Source organism: Sebastes umbrosus, chromosome 12 (assembly GCF_015220745.1).
Source record: "Sebastes umbrosus isolate fSebUmb1 chromosome 12, fSebUmb1.pri, whole genome shotgun sequence".
Lineage (NCBI taxonomy): Eukaryota > Metazoa > Chordata > Actinopteri > Perciformes > Sebastidae > Sebastes > Sebastes umbrosus.
The window spans coordinates 7,482,515-7,502,873 of record NC_051280.1 but is presented as its reverse complement, the minus strand read 5'-3'; the positions used below and the strand labels follow the sequence as shown (position 1 = coordinate 7,502,873).

Below are 20,359 nucleotides of genomic sequence, written 5' to 3'. Positions count from 1 at the left end.
CTAATTTTTATTAATTATTTACCATCAGGACCTTGTTATAGTTGTATTGCCCCTCGTTTTACACCAGGAGTTAATCTTCTCATGTACACTTTAAAAACCTATCAAGCTATAAAGTATCACATCTGGTGCAACTTATTTTAAATAGCCATACAAAGAGAAAGACGTGTCCACTACAATGTGTTTTGTTACTTTCTGTTTTTCTTGTTGCAGCTATTTGTAACTCACTTAAGTGTGTTCCTCCTCCTCTTACTGGGCTAGGTTATTTATTAACACGTGTGTCTGGCACCGGCATTAACAGCAGGCTGTACAGATCACATTCTCAACCTTTGTGTTTTGATAACAGGAGGATATTATCAGTGCAGGGTTTGTTTTTTAATGCTTCAGTAGCACAATGAAGGAGGGGGACTGTTTTCTCTTTCCTAAAACATCTTCAGGAACAAAGTTGACTTAGACAAACGATAATTTCTATAATCTTGTATATCTATGCAAACGTGTGTGGCTATGTAAACATGTGTGAATAATGCACAGAATGTAGCCACACCTATCATTTTTATGCCTCCTCGCCGACAAGAGCCGTGGCAAGAGGCATTGGGTTTTTGGGTTGTCCGTCCATCTGTACGTACGTACCATTCTCATGAACCCGATGTCTCAGGAATGCCTTGAAGGGATTTCTTTACTGGCACAAGGATGAACTGATTAGAATTCAGTGGTCAAAGGTCAAGGTCACTCCTAACTCCTAACTCCAGAATTCATATGCTCATTATGCCAATTTCACACAAATGTCTAACATGATAAAGTGGTAAAGTGATGACAATTTGGACAGACATGGTTGTAAACTGCAACAGCGAGGCGGAAATTCTAGTTTACTAAGTGAGAAGGTTCGGTTAACCAGTGGGTGAAACGTCTTCTTTGCCCACAAAGTTTTGAGATGATAACTCTGGTCCGACTTTACCCAATCTAAATAGAAACAGAGCAAAAGCTTCTGAACTTGAAGGATTAAAGAGCAAGATTCATTTTACAGACTATCTCTTTTTTAAAAACTGATTGAAAGGTAAGACATTATCGTCCTGGTACAATTTAAAACTGCAATAATACGTTAACAAGACTCTAGTTCCATCTAGTTACTAGAAGGTACACACACTGAGCAAGAGGGTCATTTTGAGTGAAAAAGCCAGGACATAGTGGGCTTAGTTTTCATATTTACATATTTGCACTGATGTTCTGTATCATCTTCTTTTATCTAGCAGGTTGTTCATATTAATATTACAGTGACAGACTGAAGAAACCACCAGAAACACAGGAGTCATCTCCGAGCCTCTGAAGTTTCTTGAATTATCCTCATTATAATGGACCAAATACATCAACATGTTGTACATAACGTGTGTATCTGTGTGTTTGTTGTGTGTAGCGCTGAAATAGAGAAACTGTCAGTGGTTGGTTCTCCTTTCTGGATGGCTCCAGAGGTGCTGAGAGACGAACGCTACAACGAGAAGGTAAAATCACCAACTTTGACCTCTGACCTCAAGTAGCAAGTAGTGGTATAAGATGCGATGTTGTGGAAAATAAAACTCAAGTAGGATTACATTAGATGAGTATTGATTAGATAATAGAAGATAAAAATAAAAGCAAATCACCAATGATGCATAGAAAATGAATGAGTTGGGATGAAGATGCACAGTTTCCATTTATCTTGGAACTTGGAAAATTGGTGGAATTCAGAGAGTTATATTTCAGACAGAGAGCTCAGAGAGTTTGGTACATTTTTAATAAAAGTTAGGGAATATCAAGGAGCTCCACAAATGTTTCACTTTATAATAAAGCAGGCAGTTTACAATTTTTTTAACAAACAAACTAAAGAGGAGCATTTTTGTTGTTTGCATGTCTTTATGTGTGTCTATCTGTTTTCAGGCCGATGTATTCTCCTATGGGATAGTCCTGTGTGAGATGATTGCGAGGGTCCAGGCTGACCCTGACTATCTTCCCCGCACAGAGGTGACTGCTCATCTACTTCTCACCTACTTTCAACCCTATAATCTCGTATCACTCCATCTGTTTGCTTTATACACAGGTTGATCTGTTGGTGTCCCATAATTCACTCTGTTTGTACTGTGTAACATCCACATGACTCATGCAGACCTTAAACTCTGTCTTTTACTTAATCAATGGATGGAGGGTTGATCCTTATTATCCCATCCTGGCAAAACTTTAACAGAACTGTAATCATTGATGGTCTGGCAGATATTATAGCTTATGACATACAGTACATATTGGTATTTGTGTAAATCATCCACCATAGAGGACTTTGTCTTTCACAATCCCTACTCCTGATCCTTATCAAACATATTTATATGTTTATCATAAAAAACAATAATGGGTTATTGTATAAGAGGCAGATTTTTAAAAAAAACGTTCAAATGTTGATATTGGTATTAGCCTCAAACATCTAGCTTTGGTTGGGATCAACTATTATATAGTTGTAAGTCAACCTTCTGATTAGATTTATCTCCATGCTCCCCTAATGTGAGATAAATGTATTTTTATTTAATATGCAAAGAAGGGACTCAAAAGTCTTAATATATATATATATTTTTACATAAACTAAATGTAGATTGTCTTAAACACAGTTGAATGCAGCCTTTTACAGCTTTTTTGTCTTAAATTTAATTCTAAAAATATTTACCTTTTTACCTGCAGAGATATCTTTTTTTATCACACAGTGTTATTTAAACTGTCAGTGGACTGAAAGAGCCAAAATGCAAACTTGGCAGTCAGCAGGACCGTGTCAGAGGGATTAGTTTGACATGAAGCTGTTTTTGGCAGAAGAGCTGCCTGATGTCAAACATCTGATGAAGCTCTGTCTATCTCTCTGTCTTTATCCCACTTTTAGAATGGTAAATACGAATTTCCTGTTTAACTTTCTTATATCCAAATCTCTCTGTCTCTCTGTCCTCTCTCACCTCCTGAGCAGAACTTCGGCCTGGACTATCACACGTTCCAGCACATGGTTGGAGACTGTCCGCCTGACTTCCTCCAGCTGGCCTTCAACTGCTGCAATGTGAGTCCACCACTCTCCTGTCCTGTCCAACCAGTCTGTCCCAGTCTCTGTCAATTAAGACATCGCAGTGTTGTAACAATCCCTGTCGATTTCTGATAAAACTGAAGAGAAACCAGTAAACATGTATCTGCTAAAGTTAGTGCACGTGGTCATGTTTTGTCATGTTAAGTGCATCTATACCAACAACCTTTTCTTTGTGTTGAGAGAAAGACATTTCCCAAATGGCTTGTCTACTGTAGGTTGTTTTTTGGGATTTCCACTGTTTTATTTTTAATTTCTTAAGTAAATAGAGGGGCAATCTGATTATCTGAATAAGCTGATTCAGCTCGCTATCCGGGGGGTTCTCTGTTCACTAAAAGCTGGATCAGTTACTTGGTAGACTCGTCTTTTCTATATTCATACATTGATTTGTTGTATTGCCATTGAGATGAGGAGGGACATTAAGTAAATCAAACCAAAACAAATAGAGTTTTTTTTTCATGAGAGTTTACTTTTGCTAACGTCACATCATAATCACCGGACTGGAATTGTGTTTTTATATTCTGACATAATTACAAACCTCAGAAGACGAAGGCATTAAAGATTTTGGAGCACCCTGCTGATTGATCCTATATTGGCTCCCTCCATCCCTTCTCATCCTTGTCTGCTGTCTCGCTTTTATCATCCTTTTCTCCCTTAATTCCATTCAAGTCTTTTCTCCAGAGCGCCAAGTGTAATTTAATTTTCTTAATAGTCAGTTTTACAGTTACTCTCTAGCATCTTCTTTCAACCCCTTTGAACTTCCCTGTCAGATGTATGTCTTCATCTTTTAGCCACATTTTTGTCCCCCGTCTTGTTTTTCCATCTGTTCTTTTTCTCTCCTAGCAGCCGTCTCCTTTGTTTTGCTTCCCCCTTGCCTCATCTTCAATTGTTTTTCCACACGCTTTTCTTTTGTACCACTTTCTGCTGAGAAACTGTGTTTTTGAAGTAAAGAACCAATAAAATCCATTTCTTTTTATTGAAAACCAGCTTGTGAAATACACTGCAGATGCTTGTAGAGGCACCAGCTCTGGTCTTGTTGTTTATGTAAATTAATATAATGTTGTATAACTAACACAGTAATATTTTGTTAATGTTTAATGCTTCTGGAGCAAATGGAATAATAATAATAATACAAATAATACATTTAATTGTTATTGCACACTTTAAAATACAGTTAAATCTCAAGGCGCTTCACATAAAGGGTAAAACAATTTACACACAAAAAAATCGTCAAAATAGGATAAATAAAATTATAGACAAAGTATTAAAAGTAAGTAAAATTACTTTAAATTATATTAATTATCAAACCCCTGGGGGAAGGCTAAGAGGAACAGGTGAGTTTTAAGATTAGATTTAAAAACAAGTGAGTCTGAGGCCCTAATTGATCCTGGGAGCTTGTTCCACAGGCGTGGCCCCAGCAACGAATCTTGTTTGTGTATGTTTTGCTTCTCCCTGTTAATAATCTGATGAGTGCAATTGATCCCTGCTTCTGCACCGTGTTACTGTATAAAAATATAAATCTCATCTTTCTCCTTTTTTTCCTCCCCCAGATGGACCCTAAACTCCGACCATCCTTCCCAGACAACGTCAAGCACCTCGAGGAGATTCTCGCACGCCTTAAAGTTGAAGAAATGGAGCACGAGTGCGTCCCACTCAGTGGGGAAAACGACAAGAAGACCATACCCAAAGGTACCAGCGCTGCACAAAATCTCACTCTGTGATCCCGTGATCTGTCATTTCAGCTTTAGCTTTACCGTCAATAAACATCACCTCATTTTCTTTACAAGAAGATGCCTGCAAATTCCTGTAAAGAAATAGAAACTGTAATCCAAGCAGGGCAACGGAAACCTATTTTATATCCTTCTCCTGGCCTCCCTAGCTGTTCACCCCCAGGCTCTGCTTGTACTCGTATCTAGTCAGACTGACAGCTAGTCAATATTTCACTTGATATCCTGTCAGTTTGGAGCCTCACGGAAAACTTCTCTCCTCTCCTAACACCAGTTCCTCTTGCAAAGCACATTATTGATTCCATGCTTGTTCAGTCAGTCATGTTTAAACTTCACTTCCTTTTTAGTCCAGGGTTCGACAATAAACCCTTACACACTTGATAAAACACTATATTTATCATAGTATTTAGCATAGTATCTTAATTACACAACATATAAGGTGATTAAAAATGGCAACCATGTTATCAGTTTCAGCAACCAAAGCTGATGCCTGGCATCCACTTTTAAAAAAGTTAGTGTTGAGCCCTGTAGTCACACAATCAGCTTGTCAGGAGAGTAATATCCCCATTTCCATCTGGACCCCCTGTTCTTTGCACAGGTTATTCAGTAAAATCTGTTCTAACATTTATCCGTATCACACTTCAAAGTAGTGGAGCGTAGAGTCCTTGGTTGCTGATAATATAAACTTCACCGTGACTTCGGTCTGAGATTTTAGATGCCTATTTTGAGATACTTGATCCATGCAGGTCCAGGTTTCACTTCTAATTTGGTCCAGCGTCCCGCCGCCTGCATGTCTGACCATCATAGAGTGTAATGTTTTTGTTTAGACGAGCCAAACGGCTCCTTTTCCTCAGAACTAGAATGTGTGAAGAAGGAGAGCGCGAACATATGACGTCACAGGACGCAGGAGCGATTTATAGTATTGACATAAACATGGTTTCTCATATCTGGTGTTGTGTTGACATACCTATGTCATGGAGTACGTCATGAAGTCCACCCTCCAGCTCCCTCTCTCTGTTTACCTGATAACATCAGCATTTCCTCAAAACAAGGATCATCCTCGTAGTAGGAAATACTTCTGTTGCATAACTACTTTTGAGCCAAATATTTTGGTATTTTTGGTCCTCATGAGTCACACGAGTAATTATTTCAGATATTTCCTGGCATTAATGAGATACACGGTCTCTCGGAAGAGCAACAATAAATAAGATTTGAGAGGAGGATAAAATAAATTTAAATGTTTTTGTGGTTAGCTAATCTGTTTATATGTATTAACTTTGGGAATAACTGATTTTTGCAAACTGTTTGTGCCTATATGAACTATCTGTTTTTTAACAATGTGATCAATCGCTGCAAACTGAGACTCATGCCTTTTTTTCCCCCTGTGTCTGTCATCCTCAAATTCTTCCTTTCATCCTAATATTTTTTCCTGCTGCACTTTTATGAGAATGTTAAGATCAGTGTCTTTGGAAACATTTGAAGGAAAGGGATCTCATGTCTCTTTACTCTATGCAGGTTTTAGCCTGTATTGCCACCTAGTGGTTACATTAGATTATCTATTTTACCATCAGAGCATAATTAAGATATGACAATTTGGTATGGAAGATACTCCTCTAGACTTACAACTCGTAAATATTTCTATCAAATTTTATAGTTTTATGTAAATTTTATGCAACATGTGTCACAAAAACTGACCTGTCTCTTCGTTCAAGGTGAGAAGCTCCAGGGCTTCAAGCGACTGAATCCTCTCGGTTTCCAGGATGATAAAATCCCTCAGAAATCGCCTCGCCCCCGACGAAACATCTGGCTCAGCCGCAGCCAATCAGAGATCTTCTCCTGCAAACCAGGAAGAAAAGTCAATGTCCAGGACCCTTACTATGAGCCCCCCATCGCCCAGCGAGCCTCTAAAGCTCGCAAGATCAACCCGTTCACCGCCCGAGAGGACCTGTGTGGGGGCAAGATCAAGTTTTGCGATGTGCCCAGCAAGTCCGTCTTCTCGCTGATGTTTGACCTTCGCTCACCTCCGGGGAGTGTGTTCAGTAACCAGCCGTCTGCTCATGGACCTGGAGGAAGCCAACAGGAGACGTCTTACTTCTGGCAGCAGTTGCCAGGACGACAGTGTCATTCCGTACCAGTTTCCCCCGTGCTGCCCCGATTCGAGTTCTTCCCCCTCGCTGCTGTCGTTAGCTCCAATAACAACGGTTCTGTTACCTGTAACTCCAGCCAGCTCTCCACAACTCTGCCAGGTCAGTTGTCTGATGAGGACGTCCTTTCAGCATTTTTGATATTAAAGTTTAATGTGCCAAAAATAAAAAAAAATAGCTTTTTTTGACAAAGAGCCTAAAACGTGTAACAGCACTCCAACATTATTTGGCATTTTAAAATTGGAATGCATCTGATTTTGATGATGTACATTATGGAGTCATAGGAGTGCCATAAAAAAGAATAAAACTGTAAAAGAATAATAACATACATGTGGACATGAAGAGGAATAAATAAAAATAAAAAGTATATCAAATAAAAGACTAAATAAGTAAATTTAAAAAATGGGGAAATGTAAAGAGAAATAAATAAAATAATAAATAAATATGGAAATATAAAGACAAATAACTACATATATGGAATAATAGATATAAGCATTTTCATTTAATCCCTATTGCTTTTGGCAGTAGAGAAATGGATAAATAAAGGGAAACAAATAAATAAATTACATTATATAAAAATTTAAAAAAGAATAGAAGTAATAGAGTAATTTATATTCAAAAATAAATATTTTCAGAAGTATATGAATGTGAAAATAAATATTGTATATTTAGTTGTTTGTCTTTATATGTCCATATTTACTTATTCATTATTTTATTTATTTCTCTTTATATTTCCACATTTTTTAAATAATTAATTATTTTATTTATTCCTCATTCCTTTATTCCTTATTATTTTACAGATTTATTATTTTTTATGGTACTCCTATGACCCCCATTGTTGTATGTACATAATACACTTTATTTATATAGCACCTCTCAAAAACAAAGTTACTAAGTGCTTTACAATAAAAACATAATAAAAATAATGAACATCCAGAACTTAAGATATAATCTAGACAAAACTATTTGAATAGTTACAACGATATACCATCAGTTAAGAAAAAGCCATAAGATAGAAATGGCTTTTGGCAGTTAGTACAAGTGGGAAACTGTTGCAGAAACTAAGCCGCAGGTATAGATTTTGGAACTAAATTAGATAATAATTGTTCCCTTCCTCTCATTCCTGTTTCCCTCTTTTCTCTTTTTTCCTCTCAGCAACTAACTCCAGGTCTGACGCGGGCCAGACGGGAAATGATGTCCGGCAGAAGACAGTGCAGAGTGGCTGGGCAAAGAAATACGTCATGGTTGAGATCCCACCTTACTGCAGGCAGAGAGGGGGGGAGGAGGATGAAGAGGTGGAGGGGAGGAAAGAGGGAAGTGAGGAGGATGTGTTTGGGGAGAACTGGTCTCCGATGGTACCCAGCTCTGAGAAGAAGAGTGGAGAGGCGATGGACTGCTCCAGCAGCCTGGAGGAAGAGGAGGAACGAGAGCGAGAGAGAGGGACAGACACCTGCCCCATGTAACACACACACACACACACACACACACACACACACATACATGGAGGAGGTGATGGATTTGGACAAGAGAGGGGGACTTTTAATCCTGGATGGAGGACATGGAGGTAGTAGAACGACAGACCGGTCACATTTCATTTCAAGATTTTGGAAAAACTAAATAGAAAAGAAAAAAACACTTGATTTTTATCTTTCAAGTGTTTTTTTTATCTTTTTTAATTTTTTTTCTTTCAGTCACATGTTGATTCATAAATCGAGCACACCTGATGTAGATAAAGAACTGTCTTTCAAAGCTGTTATCACCCAGGTGTGACGGGACAATTCTCCATTTAGCACAAAAAAAAAGCTTTTATCAACACAATGGACACTCAGCATAGAGATTATTTTTTTGAAAAGGTTGTTTATATTTAATATTGTGAGATGATGTAGATTTCTTTCCTATAAAGGTTTCTTATAGGCGTCTTGTGTATGAAGAGGGGTATTGAAGATCCCTTGTGTTGTGTATGTGAGTGTTTAAAAATCAAAGTGCTTTGATACTTTCCCCCCCCCCGTGTTCTTTGTTAAACAAATGTTTATACTAAATCAAACAAATCCCTTATTTTTCTGATTAACAAGATGCTGATATTCAGATGAGAAAATTAACAGGTGATTTTTAATAACTGAGTGCCTGAAAAACAACAGGAGACAGATGTTTCATCACAAACCGTCCTAGCAACCCTGAACTAGACTGCAGTTGTAAGATAATTTACATCAAGTCTCCTCCAACTAATTCACAGGGAACTCTGCCTAGCAGCAGAAATAGTGAATTTAGAGAGGACATGGTTTTAGTTTTGGGTTTCATCGAGCCACTTGATGACACAGTGGTCTTTTTGTTTGGTCAGAAGCACTACAAATCAGTCAAACAAACACCATTCAACAGTCAAAGCAGAGCATTCACAAGCAGTGTTGTTGGGACATCAAATCCTGAAAAGGGAGAGCAGAGAAGAGAAGCAGCGCGCCCGTAAATTAAACCGGCTAAGGTGCTGTGAAAAAACGCTTATAATGTCAGGGAAAACCCTGGTTTTCATAAATTGCATCTACATTTTGGCAAATTCCACCTTTTACAGCTGATTCTATTTTTATTATCAGATTCCGTGATTCCGTCCGTATTTTCCGCATTGTGGAAATCATAGGAGCAGCTCTAATCATGGCTACCACTTAGATACTTCCGGGTCATTTCACTCAGTTGGGAACTTTCCTAAGCAAAAAAAGACAATTCAAGTGCAGCGTTTGTGTTCCCTGAAGATGGGAAATCAATCATATGGCACTTAACTTATAGCAAAAGCCAGCATTAATGTAAATTATGCATCAACTATACAAAAAGAAAGATGATTCACTGTGTCAAAATTCTGCAGATATGTGTTGAAACAGTGTTATGAAACAAACCGTGATTAATGCTGATACAAATTTTTCAGTCTACCAGAAAGTTGCCATGGGTTTCATTGTTTCAACATGATGCTGGTGCTGAGATGAGGAGAGGCTTTCCTGGTTTGACTATGTCGTGTATGCCGCCTGCTACCTTCAATTTATACTCTCCCATGCATGTCAACATTTCATGTGGTTCAAATTTTCTAATTTATGAAGCAATAATTTAAGTAAAATCCCGCACAAACGCCACTAAATTCCATCTCAATCATAGCGTTGTAAAGACAAAAGAAAACCAGTGAACTTTACTCACCTATAAACTCAAAAGAGACTTCAGTTAATGGAATAATTTAACTTAAAAGGAGCACATGACTCACAGAATACAGCTCGGGTTGGATGAATAATATTTTCGTTTGAGGGAAACGGGCACAACCGCTTTCAGTTCTTTCCATTCAGATGTTGATCCATCCTGATCCAGCCTGATGTTGAGTTTTCCGCTCTGTTGTGAGGAAAATATCCAAACCAGACCGAAGAGCTGAGCTGAGTAGTGTTTGTTCTATCACAAATTATTAGTACTTAACAAATGATTTTCTTTTAATTGGAGCACATTCCCAATCTGAAGCTAAATGTCCCACAACTCAGACACACTCCATTATGTGGATGCTTTTAACATTTGGTTTAATTTGTCATATTAAATTGGTGATCTCATGACATTTTCTACTTTTATTTTATCTGAACACACTCAAGTGAATATCTGAAATAGACTTCCTTGGGTCAAAGGCATCTCCTCTTCATTTCTCAACTAAATGACTGCTATGAAATGAGATATATGTATTTGTTGTTTATTTCCAGCACTTGGTTATGATGCTCTCTGCTGATCTCAGTCCGATAGGAACTAAAATGCACTTGTACAGTTAAATATACGGCGATCTCCTCTGAACTTATCACTACTCTTCTATGCAACCGATGTTAACTTTTATGACACTGTTTTACAGTATAAAGGATCTAATTTGATATTTATGAGAAAAACATTTGTAATGTCTTACCGTTGTATATAATGTTTGTTACCTGCCTTGATGAATACAGAATTTGCTTTCAGATTTGATTTGCAAGTGTCAAAGGATTCATGTTTTTACACCCTGATGTAGAGTCACAGTAGAGTCTCTCTGGTTGTTATTGTTAGTGGCAATAACAAATGTTAGACTGGTTTACTCATGCAAGTCTAACCCATTTGTTTCTCTCTCATGTCTCAGAGCTAAGCGTCCATTTTCCTGAAAGATAAATCCCTGGGGATCTTTATAAAAAAAAAAAACATAAAGGTCATTTGACAAAACTTGCTGCAACATTAAAGTGGCAGTAGTCAGTATATTTTTGGCATCATTGGGCCAAAATTCCATAATAACCTTTCAGCATATTGTAATTCAAGTGTTCTGAGAGATAACTAGACTACTGCTCTTCCTCATGGCTCTGTTTTCAGGCTTTAAAAAATCTAAATTCCTATTGGCTGTGCTCCGGTCATGTGACCGGAACTTGGCGTTCCTTCAACAGATTCCATAATTGCTGCCGCCTCACAAACTTTCTAATTTTACAGCTAAACAGTACACTACAAGATGTTTCTGAACACATTTGAGGCAAGTGATTGACAGCCGGCTCTCATAGACAGCAGCTGGACGGCAGACTCCAGATCAACTCTGACTGCTTGTTTTCCTCCGGTCTGTGAAATCTTGCAGATGCCGTTAGGAGCAACGGAGGACACAGAGGAACATGATTTTTTTCAGATTACCTGTTTCATGTACTACTGTCATAACTTTTTTAAATCATATTTGCTCCAATCTCGCCTACTTCAGCTTAAAAGGTATTTCTAAAATCCTTAAAGTCTTCTCTGTCAATATGGAGGAAAAATATGTGCAGAATAAAAAATATTTTTTAACAATATTTTGAAGTTGTGACTATATGCTAATCTAAAAAAAAGGTTTGCTCTTTGCTTATTTTGTACTTAACTATAAAAAGCTTATTTTATTATGTATGAAAATATGAAATAAGGGAAAACAACATTGATAAAATACTGCATATCTGATATTTTTTGACATGGTACAAATCAAGCAATGACTTTAATGACAATACATTAGAGGAACAAACTGCCTCACTTCTGCTCATAAACTAGTCTAACTGGGTTAAGCCAGACTGACATGATCATTTAGAGGCAAGATTGCAGACTTTTCCTCACAAAGCTGCACTTAAAACTAAATTGCTGTACAATTATAAAGTAACTAAAGCTGAAGATGTGTGCAGACTTGAACTACAATGTCTAACAAAGGCATAAAAATGACCCCAATAACAATAATTATAAAAACATTTGGTCCTGTCTTCTACAGTTCACCTCTAGCACCAATAAATCTGACAGATCTCTGAGTTTGGTGTAACATGGGAACTGCAGACCACCTGACATTCTTATTGAAAAATGAATTTTTAATTAGTGTATCCCTCAATATCTCTGTCTGTGTGAGGACTCTCCTAATGTGCATCATTGTATGTCTCAACAATACAACATGTAAAACAAGCACTCTTACAATATATTGTGACATTTGGTGCTTTTCCAACGACATTCATACACAAGATAATTTTTAGAAATAAAAATATTAGCAATGTTGAAAAGACCAAAGTAGTGAAGGTATTCATTGTTTAAAGGGACAGTGTGTAGCATTTATTGGCAGAAATGGAAAATAAATAATATTAATAATTATGTTTTCTTCAGTGTATAATTCCTGAAAATAAGAATTGTTGTGTTTTCGTTACCTTAGAATGAGCCGTTTATATCTACATAGGGAGCGGGTCCTCTTCACGGAGCCGGCCGCAATGTTTCTACAGTAGCCCAGAAAGGACAAACCAAACACTGGCTCTAAAGAGGGCCATTCGCTTTCATGTTTTCGCGTCAGCCACCATAGTTCTCCTATATGCTTGGCACACAGAAGATGTTTCAGTTGGTTGCAAGCTGAAACCTCGCCGCTAGATGCCGCCAAATCCTACACACTGCACCTTTAACTCACCTAGAACAGTCAGATAAGCATTTTACTGTAATGGAAGCCTTTCCAAACAGGCAGATACACATTTAAAAAGGATCATAGCAGTGGTTTTGCATGTTTTGACGCGTTTTCTACAGATCGGATTATTGGCTGTGATTAGAAGAAATTGACAGAAATGTATTTTCCTCCAGTTTCAGGCAGATATGGTTTTCAGATATATTCTGTACACATCGGTTATTTATTGTTGTGAGGTTCAAGAGTCCAAAAAACAGTTTTTCAAACTGTATGTAAAACAATGGAAACTAGTGGCTGCCTAGAGCTGTGGGGAAAATACTAGGAAAAAAAGACATGGTGTTGAATTTGCAACCACACTGGTATGGCCCTATAAGCTCAATTATGGTATTACGATTCAAGACTAGTCTGTTTCATTATATCAATATTATAATAGTACAAAACTGTTTTAAACAAAACAAAAAAAACAATAAAACAACGATAAAAATAGGGCTGCACAATTAATCAATAATTATATTCAAATCACAGGAAGAGCAATATTTTTTAGAGGCAAAATGTGTCAAAATTTTAAATTAAACATCGTTTGCTGCCGAGATGTTCTGGACTACACATCATATTTTACACATCTTTGTTTGGTACAGATCCCCGCAAAAATCACAAATCATTTTAATATGTTTTTCAATAAAATATTGGTATAGTGATGTAAACATTGTCATTCCCTCCAATATTACAATATCAGTCAAAATAATCGCAATTAAATATTTTTTCAAAATTGTGCAGCCCAAGATAAAAAAACAACAACAATATGTCGCTGAGTCAGATGTATAAAATAACCCCCTGTGACCTCAGTGTGCTGTCTTCTGATGCGACTTGAGGCTGGAACGCTGGGTGAAGCACTTCCCGCACAGCGAGCACTCGTAGGGCTTCTCTCCACTGTGGACCACCGCGTGTCTGATGAGGTTACACTGTTTGGTGAAGCTCCTGCCGCACTGCAGGCAGCTGAACGGCTTCTCCCCCGTGTGACTCCTCAGGTGCTCTTTGAGCTGACTGAACCTCATGAAGCTTTTGTCGCAGTACGTGCAGCTGAACCTCTTCTCGCCGACGCCGGACCTCCAGGGCGTCCTCATCCTCCTCGCTAGGCCGAAGCTGCCGCTGCGGCTGTGTCCGCAGAAAGAAGAGGCCGCTGGGTTTGGCGGCGACAAATCCTCGTTTGGGTTCATCGCTTGAGGAGAATCGCTGTACTGATGCTGTGATTGCTGAGGGATCGAGCACTGACCCATGGTGTTGATCTGAGATAACGCACTGTGTCCTTCATCTGGCTGTGGTCGCTTACATCCAAACGTTCTGGCTCGTCTTCTCGCTCGCGCCGCGCTCACCATGACTGAATGTGATTTCCCTACCGAGTGAATTCGAGGCACCGTGTCTTCCAAATGCATCCCACTCTGAGACGGGAACACAGAGGGAAGCGGCTCAAACTGTTGCTCGGCACACGAGAAGCTTGGATCAGCAGCGTCTCTGCACAGATTGGCCGACCACAGCTGTCCGTCACCTTCCTCCGTCGCAAACTTGAGGTCTGAATCGAGAGGGGCTGCATTCTCGTCGGGCTCTTCCTCGTTCTCGTGTTTCACTACGAGCTCTGCCTCGGTTTGGTGTCTGTTCAGCTGCTGTTCTGGGAAAGCGTTGTAGCCGTCTGTCGGGGAAACCAGAGATCCGGGGTCGGCTGGGTTCTCAGCGGAGTGGTAATGCTCCACAAAGTTGTCAGTCTGGGCGGGTTGTGAGGCGTCGAAGCATGGCGGCTGCTCGGCTTCAGAGACTAAAGAAAGAACAGAAACAACACATCATCTTAAAGGGGACCTATCATGAAAAACTCACTTTTTCAATGCTTGTGCTCATACATCTGGGTATCTGGAGTACCTACCAACCCACAAACTGTGAAATAAGACAACCCAGTCAGTTTTTTGTGGGAACAGAAAACATGTGATTAAACAAGCCGTTCAGCTCTGGCTCCCCTTCCTATGTCACATGCAGCCTCATTAGAATATATCGCCCACAGCTTGAGAACTACCTTTGTAAAGGTGCAACATATTTTTCTCGCAAGCCAATCAAAGCAGACTGGGCTTTTTCAGGAGGGGGTCTTAAAGAGACAGGGCGCTAAAACGGAGAGTTTCAGACAGAGGATGAATACAGGTATACTCAGACAGTCCGTATGAGAAATATAATGTGTTTTTTGAACATTAAAGCGTGTAAACATGTTCTAGTAGAAACTCAAAATACACATATGAACCTGAAAATGAGCGTGATATGTCCCCTTTAAAGTAGAGGTTTTCAAGCACTAAGTCAAACAAATCTCTCATCAGATCTTATAATATCACCCTTGTTTATATTACCAAAGAGCAATGTACAAACATTTAATTAGTGCAGCAAATACTGCAATTTAGTTCTTTGAATGTCATTCTTTGAGGTTGTATTGTCATGGGAAACATACATCTACATTACCAAGCAACTGTGACCTAAAAACAAAGATCTGGTCCTCTCTCTAGGTTCCATGGTGGAGAGAAGGTCGTGCTGCCCTGGCTCTATCTATTTGGCGTGGAGAGGAGGTCATGCTGCTCTGGCTCTATCTATCTGGCGACGCCCGGAAGCTGCTTGACAATAAATATTGCACCTTCTGCGATTTGAAAATTGCAGTAGGCCATAATGCGATTTCGATAAAATTTTGATTAATAGTGCAGCCCTAAACGATTCACTTTCAATAAGCAGATTCAATATTGGATTCATGTTGTCAAACCAAGAGCAGCTTGACCTGAACCTGAACTGACCTCTGAGGAGATGAAAGATTTTTCAAACACAACCTGTGGACCTGAATTCACTTGCTGTTTGCTAATGTGCTGCCTCTAATTTATTTTGAGCGCTCACAGTGATGGTTTATGGCAAATTACTCGTGTTAAAGTCGCACATCTAGCCAGTAATTTGTTGTATTTTTGAATAGCTGACTGAATGTGCTGCTCATCATGGGTAACAACAGCAACTATAATCGGTGCCGCTGTGGAGGTCCACGTGACCGGCACAAAATAATTCATAGTAATGGTGATGATGGTGATTTTGTGTGAATATAAGTGGTCTAATGCTGCTAATAATGCAAAGGGAAGTGTCTGATGTTTGTGTTTGAACTCACTCAGTTTGTCCTCGGAGTCGTTCTTCCACATGTCCTCCTCTGCACACTCCTCTTTGATCAGCATGTGTTCAGCTTCATTAGCAGGCTCCACGTCTGCACACTGCAACGTCAGGCTCAACGTTAATACTCACACAGGGGAGATTAACTACCTCACACACTGTGGAGTCAAATAAATACACACAACAGATGCACACATGTTGTGCAAGTACAGGGGAAACCCGTCTAAGCTGAGTTTAAAAAATATTTCATTTATTTTGTTTTATGTTTACCAATTTCATTTCACAAATGTGGAGGACGGAACCTGCCATAATCAAAAATAAATGACTCAATAAATAAATAAATATGTTATTAAATATAGCAAAAATAATTTTTCAAATAAATTTAGCCATTAACTAATTGATAAAATGTGACATAAATTGATATTTCTGTTTTAATTTGCTTCTTTATTTATTTTTCTTTGTGTCAATTCCCTTATTTATTTACTCTTGTTTAATTTTCCCTTATATTTATTTATGTAGTTATTCTTATTATTTTTTTAATAGATTTCTTTATTTTTTGCATTAATGTATTATTATTTTATTTATTTTTCATTTATTAAATATTTATCTTTAAATGTATGTACTTATTAATGTATTTATGCATTTATTTCTGCACGTTTTCACCCCTTATTTATTTCCCCAAACTTATTTATTTCTGTATTCTTTTCTTTATACATTTCTTTATGCATTTCTGCCACATTATACAAATGAGGGGGCTGTCACTCAACCTGTGTCATGCGCATATGTCAGAGTGCAAAGATTGACTATATGCTAGTCAGCTAGCTGCACTCCAGTCTTCATTCTACAATAAATAAATAAATGCATAAATACATAAATAAATACCTACCGTATATTTAAAGATAAATTTAAAAAAATAAATGCAATAATAAATAAATGCCAAAATTGAATACAAAAATAAAAATGTATACAAAAATAAATAACTAAAATGTAATAATATATAAAAATAAATAAATAAATAAAGGAACATTAAACATAATAGTAAGTAAATAAATAAGGGAATTAATATAAAGAAAAAAAAATAAAGAAGCAAGTTAAAACAGAAATATCAACACAACTTTATCAATTAATGGCTACATTAATTTTTGCTATATTTAATGACCTATTTATTTATTTATCGAGTGATTTATATTTTTATTTTCGCAGGTTCCGTCCTCCATACACAACACACAAATGTGACACTATTTGATCCCCCAAAACACGATATGTTTTCTCTATTAAGGGGGTTAAACAAATGAAATCAAACAAAAAATGAACACTTTTCATAATCAAATAATGTTTGAAATCTAAAACATTAATTGGTTCCAGCCATCAAATGTAATAATGTGTGGCTGTTCTCTGTTTATTAGAACTGTTCATTGGATATATTTAGGTTTTGTTATTGTTGGCCAGACATAACAAAGCAGTTTAAAGATAACATTGGGCTCTGGGAAACTGTATTATGCATGTTTCATTATTTGCTAGCATTTTATAGACCAAATTGATTAATAAAAAAAATCAGATTAATAAACAATCAAAACAATATTCCTACCTGCTGGGGTTGATGTGGAGCCTCAGCATCCCAACCTGTGCTGTGTCTCTCTTTGTTCAGCACTACTCTGACTAGAGGAGAGAACCTTTCTGCTGCTGGAGGGTAAAACACTGAAGAGGAAGAAGAACAACAACAATACACCACATTATAGAGGCAGAAACTACAGATACAATAACTTGACCCCAGCAGGAAGTAAACCCTCACTACCTTTCCTCCTGGCTCTCATCCTGCCCCTCCTCAGCTCTGCCTCCATCACCTCGCTCTTCCTCTTCAGCAGGTCGATGTCCCGCCGGCTCTGGCTCACCTCCAGGCGGAGCACCGCGCAGCTGTCACCCACACGCCGGTCGATCTCCGCCACGGCCGCCTTGGCCAGGACCTCCATGACGGACAGCAGCTGGCTCTGAAAGCCGCAGTTCTCCATGTTCACACGACTTCAGCTCCTTGTTCCAAAACTAAACAAATATATTCCCCTGTACGAGCCTGTATGTCACTTCTTTTCAGGATTAATGTGTACAGCTTGTTGGAGAGAGGAGATACTAGAGGCTACTACTGTGTGCTTGTTGTGTACTCTGTGTTGTAAATGTCTTCCGTGGATGGCAGTGGGGGAAAGGGTCGCTCGTTTTTACTACCGTGATGTTCGCACGGGCGGTGTCTCGTCTTTAATCGCATTAAAAATAAAAAATATTTTTATTAACACACTTCAAACCCGTCTGCTGTATTAAATAAACACAAGTTGGGAAATATTTATGTCTTTTTAACGTTAGCAGTGCTGTTAGTTCGCCGTTATTTCCGCCACTTGGGGACGTGCTGGAATACACAGCGAGGTTACCGTAACAACGTCACTTGTTGTATTACCGTAAATATTTGACTACATCCGCACTGTGACCCGAGCAGCGGAAGTCACGCTTCAGGTGATTACATTTGCAAACATGACAAAGTTGCTATTATAGCAACATATTTAGTTTTCCTTGCAATTAAACATTAATAATGAGCTGAAATTGTTAAGTATTAAAAATAATTCCCAGTGATACACTGAATCCACATATATAAGCCACATATACTTTACACTATACATCCTATATACCACTTTATAGATTGCACATATGTACATATTACATTTATTTATTGTACATACTACATTTATTTATTGACGGACTGTACACACTATGTTCACCCATTCACTCTGTATCTTTTATATCTCTATTATTGTTTTTATAATTTTTGTATACCTTTATACCTCTCCTGTGTTTCACTCTGGTGGCTGATGTTGCTGCTTTGACACCTGAATTTCCCTCCGGGGATTAATAAAGGTTCATCTTATCTTATCATATCTCATATATTAATATATAACATTATCAGTATGTCATTGCTAAGCTTATATGAAGATGCAGATCTCATCAAGTTCATGAGTAAAAATGAAAATATTTAGATGTATGTGAGAAACAGACATTCAATGCATTTCTTGGTACCAATTTCCAGGCTAATAACTCATTCAGGCCTAGTGATGATGTAACCTACAGCTACTGGCCATTAGACCTATGATTGAATTGCCAGGTTGTGAAAAAAAAAAATAATAAAGCCATCTGTGACAATTTATAAACACTTTATTAAGGGGTTGGATTCATCACTTCTTTCCAGGATAAGGCCCAGGCAATAGGTACAGCCACAAACTACACAGAGCCACAGTGTACTAAAGTATTAGAGACTATTACTACAATATTTTATATGTTAATATCTTACTATTATTCTATTCCATACAATATTGCACAATAGTACACTAATGCCTAAGTAATATCCAAGTATTTACTTATTACTGAATGTCTAATAAAACACAATAGTGGAATATAACTAAGTTCATTAAGCACAATTTTTGAGGTACTTTTACTTCACTTGAGTATTTTATGCATCTCTATACTTTCTACTCCACTACATCACCACCAATACTACAGTAAAAAGTAAAAGTACATTTTGTTGCTAATACGTCTGTACTTTTACTTAAGTAAAATCTTAAATTTATAACTTTTATTTGTAATGGAGTATATTTACATTGTAGTTTTCCATGATTATTTATAGTAATTGTTGTAGTTTGTGGTTTTTTCGCGTTCCTTAGTAGTACTTTATATGGAAACTCTGATTGGCTGATTGGTATTCTCTGGTTCTATGTACTAATTTGGTATTTGTTTTGAACTTTATGATGAACTTTGTGGTTGTTTGCAGTAGATTATAGTGTCGGCTGTACTGTGTGTTGCTGTTTGCTAATCTGTGGTCATTTGTGCTAATTTGTAGTTTATTTGTGATAATTATAGTTTCTGTTGTGGTATGATTTCTGGGTCTTCGGGATAGTTTTGCTCTGTAGTAATTTGTAGCATTGAAGTAATTTGTGGTGATTGTACTGAATGGTGTAGTGCAGGGTATTTGCAGGTATACAGAGTATACCCACCTCTTTTTCTGGCAATTTACAGTATACCCACCTATCAGCCAAAAAGCCATTGCAATATATAGGAGAGAATACCCACTTCCTCCTCGGTAATCTATACCATCTACCAAGTACCCTCACCTCATCAATGACCACTACACCACTGATTGTACTAGTACTTTCAGAGCCTTTGTCATACTCACTGATGTCCTGTGTGTTGCTTTAGTTTGTAGGGGTTCAGATTGGCATGTAGCATTGATGTACAACTGACACAGTTCAAGGAAATGGGCTGAACTAAGTTGAATTTGTCCTATATGTACATTTACTGTTAATTCCTT

At 37.8% G+C, this 20,359-nt stretch overlaps 2 protein-coding genes across 2 annotated transcripts in view; one reads left to right on the top strand and one right to left on the bottom strand.

Annotated features, from left to right (window-relative positions):
- tesk2 (testis associated actin remodelling kinase 2) overlaps positions 1 to 10,913 on the top strand; it is a 38,641-nt gene extending 27,728 nt beyond the window's left edge. The window contains exons 8-13 of the mRNA XM_037787793.1: positions 1,409 to 1,493; positions 1,909 to 1,992; positions 2,969 to 3,055; positions 4,627 to 4,765; positions 6,516 to 7,049; positions 8,103 to 10,913. Of these exons, the coding sequence (XP_037643721.1) occupies positions 1,409 to 1,493; positions 1,909 to 1,992; positions 2,969 to 3,055; positions 4,627 to 4,765; positions 6,516 to 7,049; positions 8,103 to 8,410 (1,237 nt within the window). The 3' untranslated portion in view covers positions 8,411 to 10,913. The remainder of the gene's footprint in view (positions 1 to 1,408; positions 1,494 to 1,908; positions 1,993 to 2,968; positions 3,056 to 4,626; positions 4,766 to 6,515; positions 7,050 to 8,102) is intronic.
- A 2,137-nt stretch (positions 10,914 to 13,050) lies between these two features.
- Positions 13,051 to 18,554, bottom strand: si:ch211-155e24.3 (uncharacterized protein LOC100150696 homolog). The gene is made up of 4 exons (XM_037787798.1): positions 17,813 to 18,554; positions 17,606 to 17,715; positions 16,019 to 16,118; positions 13,051 to 14,656 (listed from the first exon to the last, which is right to left on the bottom strand). Exons 1-4 carry the CDS (start codon positions 18,024 to 18,026, stop codon positions 13,689 to 13,691), a joined length of 1,392 nt encoding a protein of 463 aa, XP_037643726.1. The 5' UTR covers positions 18,027 to 18,554; the 3' UTR covers positions 13,051 to 13,688.
- Between the last annotated feature and the right edge of the window lie 1,805 nt (positions 18,555 to 20,359).

Bases quoted from the DNA above. Each gene is read 5' to 3' on its own strand.
- si:ch211-155e24.3 (XM_037787798.1), bottom strand. From the start codon at position 18,026: ATGGAGAACTGCGGCTTTCAGAGCCAGCTGCTGTCCGTCATGGAGGTC. The intron at 17,716-17,812 runs GTAGTGAGGGTT...CTTCCTCTTCAG, and splicing joins GATGAGAGCCAGGAGGAAAG to TGTTTTACCCTCCAGCAGCA. The intron at 14,657-16,018 runs GTGAGTTCAAAC...TTCTTTCTTTAG, and splicing joins CGACTCCGAGGACAAACTGA to TCTCTGAAGCCGAGCAGCCG.